The sequence below is a fragment of the Sarcophilus harrisii genome, chromosome 3, assembly GCF_902635505.1.
Source record: "Sarcophilus harrisii chromosome 3, mSarHar1.11, whole genome shotgun sequence".
NCBI lineage: Eukaryota > Metazoa > Chordata > Mammalia > Dasyuromorphia > Dasyuridae > Sarcophilus > Sarcophilus harrisii.
In genome coordinates this window covers 308592179-308605527 of record NC_045428.1, presented here as the reverse complement: position 1 = coordinate 308605527, position 13349 = coordinate 308592179, and the positions used below count along the sequence as shown (strand labels likewise).

The 13349-nt window shown below is 34.8% G+C and overlaps 1 protein-coding gene across 4 annotated transcripts in view; it reads right to left on the bottom strand.

Annotated features, from left to right (window-relative positions):
- Positions 1-13349, bottom strand: part of PPP2R3A (protein phosphatase 2 regulatory subunit B''alpha) — a 181796-nt gene that overhangs the window by 23060 nt on the left and 145387 nt on the right. For 3 of the 4 annotated variants that reach the window (XM_031959778.1, XM_031959780.1, XM_023499118.2), the window contains 4 exons: positions 11070-11159; positions 9377-9552; positions 8691-8809; positions 5328-5434 (listed from right to left, as the gene is read on the bottom strand). In XM_031959778.1, the coding sequence (XP_031815638.1) occupies positions 5328-5434; positions 8691-8809; positions 9377-9552; positions 11070-11159 (492 nt within the window). Of the gene's footprint in view, positions 1-5327; positions 5435-8690; positions 8810-9376; positions 9553-11069; positions 11160-11794; positions 12030-13349 lie in introns of those variants that run through there. The other variant, XM_031959779.1, reaches the window with a different exon arrangement.

Sequence of the window (13349 nt, the reverse complement as noted above, 5' to 3'; positions counted from 1 at the left end):
CTCTCTCTCTATGAATTATTGTTTGGCCATGCTTACCCTGGGCAAATGAACCCGGAGAAATCAGATCCAATTTTTGAGACTAAAGACCTATTCCTTAGAAAATACATTATGATTCTGATGGAACATCTAAAAGCATTGCAACTAAAGGTCTCGTTGCGCAGACTCCCCCTTTAGGATTTGTGGTACACCCATTTAAATCAGGAGATTGGGTCCTCATTCACTCCTGGAAGGAAGGAGGACAAGCTGCCCCTGACCTGGATGGGCCTTTCCAGATCCTATTGACTTCAGATATGGCGATACGCACCAAAGAGAGAGGTTGAACACATCACATCACATCAAGGTCCCATAGATGTGCCAAAGAAATGGGCAGTAGAGACTGATCCGGAACACTGGAAGTGCAGCTGAAATCACAGGAAGCTTAGCAAAGACTGATAAATTGTGCATGTAAAATTTTTCTGACGTGTCATTTGGAGAACCCTTTTGGAACTTTTCTTGTTTGTATTAGATATTATATTTTGCTGGACTGTATTGTTAGGAATTGGGGATATTATATACTATCAAGAAGAATGGGGTGTGAATCAAACCCAAGGGATTGGAGACTGCACCTTGTATATGCATGTATGATTTTATGTGGGTACACCTTTTTTACTGGTACCTTGAGAGCAGTGGGGTATGAAAATACCTTTCAAACCCTGATCCAAACAATAGGCACTAACTTTAAATTGACTGACTTGGATATGTGGGGGACCTGATCAACTTACACAGTGGCCCTGGGTTCCTGTTCCCTTGTCTCTGGCCTGTATCTTGAGCAACAGGTCAGTAATACACAATCTGGAACAGGTTTCTGGTCAGCAGAAGTAAAGCATCACTGGACTCTGACAGTACAGTTTTAGGGAGATATTGCCTGAATCAGTCTGGTACAGGGTACAGGGCCATGGATGGGAGAAAGTGAATGTACATGGACATTTACTTGCAGGCTAGAGAAGGGAGACTGCAGTAGGTATGTGAATAGATGGAATCAAACCAGTTATGACGGATCAGTGGTTCGCTGTATCCAACGTTCTAATAGTAGCGAGGGGAATGCAAGGAAAATGCCACCTGCCTGTTTAATCCCTGACCCAGAGGGACCCCAGATATGGACATGTACAACCTTGAATAGCACAGCACCGGGTTCAACTTACACTTCGATGGAATGGAAGTGGGAGAATAGAGAAGGCACTGTTAGGAAAATGTTTAATAATTTCTGGAGCCGTCAGGAGCTAACTGAGAAAATGGTTGCACCTGCCAATGGGTAGTTAAAAGTCATCTTTGGAGATGTAATTCTAATATGGGAGGACGGCCTTTAGGTCCCTGGGCTGTCAGGTATTTTCCACCTTCAAGCAGGCTCTTTATATTTTGGTATGAAGATAATTCTGCTCTGAAGGGACATTATTGGATCTGTGGTCAGACGGCTTATACCCATTTACCCAAAAATTGGAATGAAGTTTGTTATATAGGAATAATTAGACCTAAATTTCTCTTTCTCGCATTGAACGTTGGCAGGCAACTGGGGACACGGTTATACAAAGATTTGGAAAGGGAATCATGAAGTGCCAACTGCTCCCTAACCCCCACTGATACCTCTCTGACCCAGACAAATGATGCCAATGGGTGGGGAGATGCCCGGCTTCCGGAGAGAATTATAAAAGAATACAGACCAGCAACATGGGCCCAGGATGATAGCTGGGGGTAGTGAACGCCAATATATGTGTTTTAATTAGGCTACAGGCAGTCCTAGAGATAACCAATCAAATCACTCAAGCCTTAGACCTACTGGTTGATCAGGCAATTCAGACAAGAGAGGAAGTGTTATAACTTTGATTAGTCTTAGACTATTTACTAGTAGAGGAAGGAGGGGTTTGTGGGAAACTGAATTTGTCCACTTGTGATATGCAGATTAATGATAATGGGCAAATTGTTAAGGAAATCACGAAGAATATTCATAAGATTGCACATGTGCCTGTGCAGGTTTGGAAATCGCCCTTTGGCATTGGCACCTGGTGGTCATGGTTTGGTGAAAGCTGGTGGAAACAACTGTTAGGATATGGATTAATAGCTATAAGTGGAATCATCCTGTTACCACTATGTTTGCCTTGCATAATTCAGTTGGTAACAAGAATAGTTTGGAGATCACTGGCAAGACTCTTACAGACAGGGGATGCCATTAAAATGATAATTTTACAGAAAGAAGGATGTGAGGCAGTGGCAGGGGATGATCCAGATGAGGAGATTAACAAGCAATGTATAGAAATGTTAATTGAATTTGACCACAATGTTAGTTCTTCAAGAAGAAATATACATATATATGTATATTTATATATATATATGAAATATGAAATATATATATGAATAACATGGGGGATTATGTGGGGAAAAAGGTGAAGAATTTACAGATTAAGCACATATTGATCTGGGACTATTATCTAAAGCCTTAAGGCCTCAGTTGAGGAAGCATGTGATTTTAGATAAGGCCTGGACTATATTCTATTGTTCAAAGAAGACACTGGTGGGAAAGCTATACTACATTCCTCTGTCCAAATAAAGATCCATGGTGAGGAAGCATGTGATTTTAGATAAGGTCTGGACTATATTCTATTGTTCAAAGAAAATTATACATCTACTGCATTCCACTAACCAAATAGGGGAATAAAGACTATGTGACCAATCACACCATATAGAGGGTGGGATTTGAGGGGGTTCTTTGTCTGAAATGTATAAAAGTGATGAAAACTCTCAATGGAATGACTCTCCCACTATGGGTATCTTTGCTGGTCTTTCAGGCCCAACAGGCTAGGATGATCTGCTTCTCGAGATTCTAATAAATTCTTTCTGTACGTTATTTGGAGCGACTCCTGAGTAGTCAGTTTGGGTAGGTACAAGTGTCCTGAACACTGGGAATGTACTTTCTCTCTTCTACTCTCTCTACTTCTCTATCTTCTCTTCTTTTCTTTATAGGGTTTAAGAAACGGCTCAAAGGCCGTCTTCTATGAGAAGCCTTTCCTCATTCTTCCAGCTGTACTTTGTTTAGGTTTTCATTTTTGACTTTATATTTCAATTATGTATTTTCATGTCCATTTGTTGCATTTAATTATTTTGCACACATTTGCATTTTTGAATTTTATATTTAGGCTATATATATTTATTCCCATTTGTTGTTTCTCCCCTTAGAACATACATTTCAGTATGTGTTGGGAATTATTCATTCTTTGTATTTGTATCTTTAGCATAGTATCTGGCAAATAGGAAGTAGATGATTAATAAATACTTGTTGACTGAAGAATACACTGACAACCAGGAGGATCAAGAAAAGTTTCCTCTATGAAGCAATTCTGAACTGACAAATAAAGGGGTGCTAAGGATTCTAAGAGGTGAAGTTAAAGAGGAAGTACATTTCTGACATGGAAGACAGCCTGGGCAGACACAGGGGGAGGAGGTGAAATAGTAAGTTTGGGGGAAAGCATGTATGTCAGTTTGCTTTGGAATACAGAGTAACTTAAGGAGAAGAGTTTGAAATAAATCTGAAAAGATAAGAAGGAAGCATATTATCACAATTTTTAAATGCCAAATAAAAGCATTCATATTTTATCTTATAGACAATATGGAGCTCTCTTGAACAAAGGTTTATTCTTTTGAGAATATCAATTTGTCTGCTATGTGGAGAATGGAATGGGAAAAGGAGAATCTAGATACAGGGGTCCTCAAACTACGCCTGTGGGCCAGATGCAGTAGCTGAGGACGTTTATCTCCCTCACCCAGGGCTATGAAGTTTCTTTATTTAAAGGCCCCCAAAACAAAGTTTTTGTTTTTACTATATCCAGCCTCCTCCAACAGCCTGAGGGACAGTGAATTGGTCCCCTGTTTAAAAAGTCTGAGGACCCCTGAAGAAGATAGGAAACTACATAGGCTTTTACAAAAAATATAGGTAAAAGGTGAATGAGGGTGGTGTCTTGAGTGGTAAGAAAAGAACAGATGATGTGGTGGAGATAGAATGGATAAGATTGTCAATTTGATAGATATGTAGCATGGGGAAGAATGAAGAATCAGAGATGTCATAAACAGTGCGTGATAGTGTCCTTAATAGAAAAAGGAAATTTGGAGGAGGTAGATTTGGGGGATAAGATAATGAGTTCCATTTTGTTAATGTTTGAAAGTTTTTTAGCAGGCATTTGGTGATTTGGGACTGGATGTCTGCAAAATTAATAGGAATATATGTATATATACATATGTATACATACACACACACATACACACAAACACATACATACACGGAGAGGATATCATTTTTATGGAGATGAACCCATGAGGAACTGCCAAGATCATCAAGATCACTAAGAAAGATAATATATAGAAAAGATGGCCCAGGACAGGAGTATTCAAGAGAAGAGAGGAAGAGCTACTATAGGCAATGTAATAGAGAATTAATCAGGAAAGAATAAAAAGATTGTTTTATATATTTATATATATATATATATATATATATATATATATAGTAGGAAGCTGCAAGTACTGGTAATAAAAAAAAAAGGGAGGGAAAAAAACCAACCAAACCAGTCCCTGCATTCAGACTTCATAGTTTAAAAGGGGAAACAATATGCAAATAACTATAAAGAAAACAGACATGGGGGAAGGGAAATAATGTTAGGGAGAAGATCCCAGAAAATAGTCTAAACCCACAGGGAATTTGTAAATGGTACAATAGAGATTTCAGAGTATTTGTTGTTCTGACACGGTCATAAAACCTATTTAGAGCAGAGAAGGGTCAGTGTTCTTTGCTACCACATGAATCTAAGCTCCTTCTGTCTATGCCAAAATCTATCTAACATGGACAGAGGATTAGTATGAGCCTCAGGGATAGGGAAGGGTGGGAAAGGGAATTCTTAATGTCAGGATTGAGGAGAATCTCAGATTCTGCTTGAGTTTCTAAGAGGAAACGTGGCAAAATAGGTAATAGAGCAGGCCTCAGATATGCTTCCAGAAGAGGCCTTAACTGGATTTCACTATGTACATTCTTGCCCTACAGACAGCCCCAAACACTGTGTGAGAAGTCTAGGAAAATTCCTAAAACTATAAACTTGAGACTGGGATAATGGTGATGTCTTTGAGAGAAATAGGAAAGTTTGGAAAAGGATGAGGTTTAGGGGAAAGGATAATGAGTTCAGTTTTAAATATGTTGAGTTTTAAGATGTCCTTGCATTTTTAGAAGGTTATAGCTATGTAGGGGTTGTCATGAGGCCACATTTTGAGAAATACCTGAAAAAATTCTGAAATATACAGAGAATTCCACCTACCCTTCTTGTAACTGCTCACTGGCAGATTCCTCTGCAACAAGAATTTCATATTCCTCAGCAGCATATCTGTCCCAATCAGAAGGTTCAGGACCATCATTCTCAACATCCTGATTAAAAAGAAAACAGTCATAAGAAATGAACTAAGTTTTAGATGAAGCATTCAGGATGAAAAGTAAAATAAATATTGGAATATAATGTGTTTTCGAATTAAAAATTATCCATCTGAGTAATGTTTCACTTCAATATATGTAGGTTATACATGTTCTTCCTGCATCAGAAAAATTACTTATCAGTTCCACCTCTTGGCTGGTTGTCTTCATGTTCCTTAGTTGAGAGAAAGCAAAACTAAAGACAATGGATTATACAAATAAAGACACTGAACAAAAAACAAGAATACTTTTTACAAAACCATGACTGTAGAAATATGTTGTGTTTCTCACCAAATGCAACATTCCTTTATAATTTATTTCTAAAAATCAGTGGAAAGTTATTCAACACTTTTGCAAGGCTCTATCTAGGGTTATTTTTATCTTGGAAGGCTTAATGTCAATATGTTTAATAGTGAGAACTTTTGTTAAACTGGCAATAATCTTTCTTGAAGTTCACCAAATAAATCTGCAAAATGCTAAGTCATGGAAAAACAAAGTCTCCAAAGGATTAATGATATAGATCATCTAAAGAGTAATGGAAAATTATATGATGGATGTAGTAGAGGTTTCAAAAGTAGGTTTCAAAATAATTGGTGATGAAGAACAATGCAGAAGAAGCTTCATGGAGACATTAGAAAGGTGTAAATGGAAATGGAGCTGGTCACATCAGTTTGTGAACTATAAAGATTTATGCAAAGTCAAAAGACATAAAAGGCGGCTCTCAGTATGTTAATTGAATTCCCTGTAGAAAATTTATGGGAGGACATGTCTAAGAATCTTAAAGGATGAGAAGTCTTGAATAGACTGCAATTCAAATCTTTGAAAGGAATATCACATCAGTGAAATCATGCATCTATCAAAGTATTGACTTATGGCCTAAAGGAATTCTCTTGACTAAACAAAAGTTTTTAATTACTTTTAATTCAGCTTTGGCTGGATTTACACAAAATATTCCTATATACAAATAATTTTATTACAAATATATCTTATCATAATTAGACTCTGAAGGCCTGGATGCCTTTCTTTGAAGCTTAGTTCTCTCCACTAATTCCTCTTGATTTCATTTACTTAGTAAAATATTGTGTAGTCAGCAGTACTTAATGAAAGTGAATGATGTGGTGACTGTACTGTTGGAGGGAAAAGCTGCTTCAATGAGATCAGATCCACCAAAGTTAAGATGGAGAATTGTGGTTAAGGCATAAGTCTAGTTAGGTAGGTCTAGAAGTATAAATGACTACCCAAAGAATAGTGATTGATTAAATGGAGTAAATTTGAAGGATAGTCTTTAATGGAGTGCATAACAGCTGTTTAATTCACTTGAATAAAGATTTATATAGCATGCTTATCAATTCTGCACAAAACTGGGAGGTGAGGATAATGATTAAGATGTATGACAGAAATGGAATTCAAAAAGATCTCAACATATTAGAACAATGTATAGTAAGATTATATTTAATAAATGTAAAATTTTACATCTGGGGTTCAAAAAACCCTTCAAAACTATTGTATAGGTATAGGATGTTTGAGATTTGGTTAGATGATAGTGCATGTAAAAGGGGCTTATAGGATTTTAGTAATGTAAAAAATGACAGGAGACAATCAAAAAAACCTAATGTGATTTTAGGCTACAATCAATTAATTAAAAACATGATTACTAAAAACCAACTCTACATGAAAATTCATAAGATCTAACACAAAACCATTGTTCTTTTTTGTATGCTGATATATTTCTTTGAGTATTATAAATACTGTGAGTATTATAAGGTGAGATGAGCAAGATCATCAAATCATTTTGTTCCATTTTAGTAGAACAAAACCAAATCTGACAATTCTTTGAATTCCTGATGTGAAATCCTAAGCCACCTTTTCGTGTAGTTCCAACATTTCTATGTCTTCTAGTTTCATTTATAACAAAGATATGTATTAAGGATGTTTTCCTCTAGGAGTATGTAAATTTGTTGAACAAAGGTTGATGTTACATGGAGTCTAAAAACTATAATTCTGGCACTTTGTTTCCCCTTTTCTATAAATTCTGTCATTGTGGAAGAAGGAAGTTATATAGGACTGTTCTGACAGCAAGAGTCTGTTTGCATTTTGAATTTTATGGATTACTGTGGTCAAAAAAAAATCCTCTTTGGTGGCCAACCTGGCCAACCTTCTGATGATGAGCTTCTCGGTAATTAATCAATATATTTTCCTAGCAAAGTAGACATATTTTATCACTGTTTTACATTCATACCTTTTCTGTTATGGAAGAAACTACCGAAGAATGTGTTCTACTAGTAGATCTTTTAAAAACTTAGGGCTATCACAATGCTACAATGACGTATTAATGTGGTACTTGAATGTGCTGTTATTTTCACGATTTGACTCATTCTTTTTGATAATTTTTAATTATGAAGGATGCTCATCTGGACATAAAAATTCCTAGATTAACATCTGTATATAGTTATTTTTAGGTGTAAACCATATAGAGTTTAAAACTTGTCTGAAACCTTACAGTGATGCTCACAGTAATGATTTGCTATTTGGTTCACTACATGGTATAGTGAAAAGAAAACTAAATTTGCACTTTAATTTTGTGCCTTTATCAGTTATTACCTGTGTGATCACAAACAAATTATTTCCCCTACATTCAGTTTCTGTAAGATGAGTTAACTAAATGCTCTAAGTAATTAAATGCTAAAGCTCTAAAATTCTTTGATATGTCTATAGATATGAAAAACAAAATATTTGTAAAAACCTTTTTTTTTTTTTTTTTTTGAAGCAATCTGTTCATAGATTAACTTAAATGTATATAGGCTTGTTGTCATGAGAGATTTTATTGGGATTTTCTGCCTCCACTTAGCTGGCCAAATACCTCATGAATGATTTTAATCTGTGTGTTGATATGCTGCTTCTTTTTAAGAAGAGGTTCTAAGGATAGTTTTGAAAGTAATGTATTAAAGTTATTATATGTATATTTTAAAAACCCAAGCTTTATGTAAGAGAATTTCAGTTTCCCATGTAGTCCTCTTGTCTGTTCTTGTGTGAATTTGGTCAAGTTCAGAATAACAAAAATAAAAATTATTTTTAAAAAAGATATAGACTTTAGCGGGGTAAGGAAAAAATGTATAATGTGACTTTAAGGCACTTTTCAGCTCTAAATTTGTGGTCTTATAATCTTTTATAGCATTTACTGATGAATGCAATAATATTAAATTACTAATGATACCTTTTGCACTGCAAAGGGATCTCTTTGTTCATGGTCCAGGTATTTCTCCAGATTAAAGAAGGTGTCATAAAAAATATGAGCCATTCTGCATCTTTTTAGGTCTTTGAGAGTTATTTTGCCTGTATAAAAAAGCAAAGTTTAATTTCATTCAAAAGCTTATCAAGTGAAAAAAATTTCAGTTTAAAAACAATATGGACATGTTTTATTATTATAAAAATCCATTTTTTCCTAAGAAGGTTTATTATAAATGATTTAGTTCATACTTACATTGTATTAGAAATGCTAATTTTAGTAAAGAAGACATGAAATACCTCTGCTCTCAATAAACTTACACTTTAAGAATTTGATGAGTTAAACAATTTAGGGCCATTTTGGATTATGTCATTCAGTACAAGCATTCTGTAAAGTTTATTGTAGAAGAAAGAAAATTAGGTTCCCAATCAGAAACACAAATTTGGATTTTTCTTTTATGCTCATATAAACCCGAACCCATGATTATAGCTTTTCTGAGCTCCAATCTCCTCATCTACAAAACAATGATGCTAATATTTTATGTTATCTACCTTTTAGGGCTGTTGTAAAGTTTAAATGTAAAGCACTTGAGATTTTAAAAGATTATATAAACATTTACTATTAATAATGATTAAAACTATAAAATGACACAGAATACAATAAGTCGGTATTACCATCAAGTTCCGGTTTTACTAGGTCAAGCATCTGGCAAAGCAAGTCATGGAATGGCAATGGTTCAATACCCATGGCTTCCATTCTTTCACATTGTTCTTCATAGAAATATTCAAGTTCATACATGGAGAGCACACCATCCCCATCCAAATCCATGCAGCGGAACCAATATTCAATGCTAGTAAATAAAGAAACTGTTTTTGTAATATGATGTATACTACTTTATTTATAGCATCAATTTCTTCAGTATTCAATGTCCTTTATTCATTTATTTATATTTCTGCAACTCTGCAAGTCCTTAATCACAGTATTTTGTTTTGTGATATTGAGCAAACTGTCCTTTGTTAAAAATAAAAAACTTCAAACATATATTATTAGATTTAAAAATAGCCATCTTTGTCTAATATATATATTAGACAAAGATGGCTATTTTAAAATCTAATAATTTAATATATTTTATACATTATATATATAAAATCTTAAAAAAATTTTAACACAGGGACTGAGAATCTTTAAATAAGGGGCAATATTCCATAAGAAAAAACAATTGAGAGTCATGTAAAAAAAGGAATTTTTGCCTTTTAAAAAAATAAATTAAAATGTTTTAATATTGTGAATAGGCAACTATTAAAAATTATTCAGTTTTACATAATTGCCAATTTAAAAGATTTAAATTCCTATTTTAAATTTGGAAGCATAAAAGTGCTTGCCTCATTTTTAAGTATTAAGAATAATTAATAGACATATTTTTGTAGAGGAAAAGGTCTACTTTCATGGAATAATGACATCTGGCTTTTTATAGGACATAGGTCCTAAAGATGGTTAAAATTATGCTTTGTTTTTACACAATATAGGCAAAAGTTGTATCTACATACATTGCAAAAGAAATAATCTGCATCACACATCATTCAGTTTTCAGTCCAGCCACTTTGTTGTCATTTGTACTATGGACCACTTGACTTTGCCATTCACTCTGTCTACTGCCGTATCTCTTTGGGGGATTCATTCCTCTCAGTTTTTCTCTCACTCTGGAGCTGAGGTAGTTCTGAGTGATGAACTCCTCTTGTGATCTCCTTTAGCTAGTTGCCCCAGCTTTGATTCACAATCCACTTGGATCATTATCTTACACTATCCATGTTGCCTACCTCTATACCCATTAGAACCACTAGAATTTGCCATCTCTCCTAAGACAATCTTCTCACCCCTTTCTGGACCTGGAAATCTAATCAAAACAGTACTGACATTGCTAAGGCAAAGAGAATGTCTAAGTTCCCTACCACCAGTCCCTGTTATCTCAATCCAAACCATTTCACCATTGTCTGGTGTTTTGTTTCCTCTAACTACAACTTTCTTGAAGGCAAGAATTGTCTCATTCTGTATTTGTATCCTTGGCAAATTGCTTAGCACAATGTAATTACTTAAATGCTTTTTCATTCTTTTATACCTGATTGCCTATGCAAGTAGAATGGCTTTCTGCAAAAATGTTTTTGAACTCCTTTGATTAATTTCTTATTAGTATCGGTCATCAAACACTATAAAATTATGTAATATCTATGTTGCCATATATTGTCTTGTTGTTTCTCTTTCAAGTAACTTAAAAATACAGTGCTTCAGTATGCTTTAATTATAAAACTGTTAAGCACAATAAAGTAGCACTGAAATGAGAAGTACAGAAAAGTAACTTAGAAATCATACCTTGTCAGATTTCTTTTATCTTCTTCAGAGATTAGAAACCATACAAAATCTGCATAGCTCATTCTTCCCTCTTTTTGTACGACATTCCCCCTAAAAAAGGATATGTAAGCAAAATTTTCAGGGAAATATTTTAGATAAATTCAATGGGATGACATTCAGAAATCACAACGATATTTTTCTGTGGAAGGTTTATAATTTTATTTCAGGAACAGTTAAATTAGAAAAATGGGTATACTTAAAGTTAATGTTCCACTGAACAGCTTAATTTATGTACTAAAACTGAGAAATTAAAATCTATAGTATTTGCAAATATTAATTTCTAAAGGAAAATTAGTCTTCATTTTTAGAGCCAAATGGTATATAGAATGGACTCTTTCCCTCCCTTCCTTCCTCTCTCTCTCCTTTCCTTCCTCCCTCCCTCTCTCCCTTTCCTTCCTCTCTCCCTTTCTTTTCCTTCCTTCCTTCCTTCCTTCCTTCCTTCCTTCCTTCCTTCCTTCCTTCCTTCCTTCCTTCCTTCCTTCCTTCCTTCCTTCCCTCCCTCCCTTCCCTTCCCTTCCTTCTTCTTTCCCTATCTTCTTTAATCAATATGCATTTGGTGTGCTGAATGCTAGAATAAAGAAAGGACCTTTTACACACCCCTGGGGAAATGGAGTCAAAATCAAGCTGTACATTATATTTGGAAATCTTCCCATAGTAACTACAGGTATAGGCAACAAAACAAAAAAGAAAGAAAATGACTTTGAGCTCTGAGAATTGGACCTGGTCCATATGAGTATAGTCTTGGAGGTTACAATGGCCATAAGTTACAAGGATATTTAACAAAGCTATCCATATGAGAATGGGCTACCTTGAACAATTTAGTTCTCTCTCACTGGAGTTTTCAAGTGGAGACTGGATGGACCCTTGTCATCCATGTTGTAGAAGGAAGTCTTGGTCATGTATAGGTGAGGAAAATGGCCTCTGAAATAATTTTTAAGATTCTGTGAATAAATTTTTTTAATTGAATCTGAGTACTGATCACTTCACAGACTTTCTTATCTAGTGTTCCTTGTGAATTACAAAGATTAGCCTTGGAAAAGATTCTTTCTTAGAAAGAGGCTGACTATAGTTACAGCTTTTTAAATATTGCAAAAGGAAGATTAGGCCATACTTTCATGTTCTGAGATTGTGAAGTTTAAGAGCAATTTCTCTATAGAGTTTCAAAAAAGAAAACGATCTTTAAGAATAGATTGAGATAACTAAGAATAGATAATAAGGACAATAAGAAGTAACAATTATTTTTATGGCTCCTTTCAGATGAGCTACTTTTATTTCTATATTGAGTTCTCTTCTGGATACTCTTTCTTCCCTGCTTTTTCATGGCAATGCTATTTTCCTCATTCCTATCTGTTACTTTTCAGTCTTATTTGCTAGATTATCATTCATATCATAAACCTTAGCTGTGCATTCTTTCCCCTTCGATCTCTAAACTAAATGATCTCATCTGTTTACATGGGTTTAGTTTTCATCTTTATATTAAAGATTGCCAAGTCTACATAGTCTGTCCGAGTTTCTGTCATTCAACAAGTACATATTAGACACCTACTACATATGCTAGATACTGTGCTAGGCACTGGGAATATAAATACAAATAAACAGTTCCTATTTACAATAAGTTTATAATCGTAAACATATATACAGAGTGGAAGTTTCTTGAGGGTAGGGACTATTTCATTGTGGTCTTTGTATTTCCAGTTCCTAGTATAATGCCTGGTACATGGTAGGTGCTTAATAAATGCTTGTTTATTTATTGAAAAAAATATAGCCTAAAAATAAAGTTAACAAATGGAAATATATATACAAATTAAATACAAAGTAGTTTGGGAAGGAGTGAGGATAGTTAGGTGGTACAGTGGATAGAGTGCTGGGTCTAAAGTCGGAAGACTCATCTGCCTGAGTTCAAATCTGCTTTCAGACATAACCCAAAGAAACTGGGGCTATGAAAGAGACATGACTGAAAAACAAATCTCTATGACCTCTAACAACTATAATCTCTTCTTTTTGGCATTTAGATCCAATACCCATATGGCACCAATCAAGTTTTCTAATCTTATTCCATATCTCATAAATTTATGTGTAGAGTCAAACTGGACTTTTTGTTCTTCACACATGGCATACTATGTCCCACCTGTATGCCTTTGCAATAGTTGTCTCCCAGTCACAGAAAATACTTCCTTGTCACCTCTGCCTCTTAGAAATCTAGTTTCCTTAAAAGCCAGTTCACCTTCTACATGAATGCTT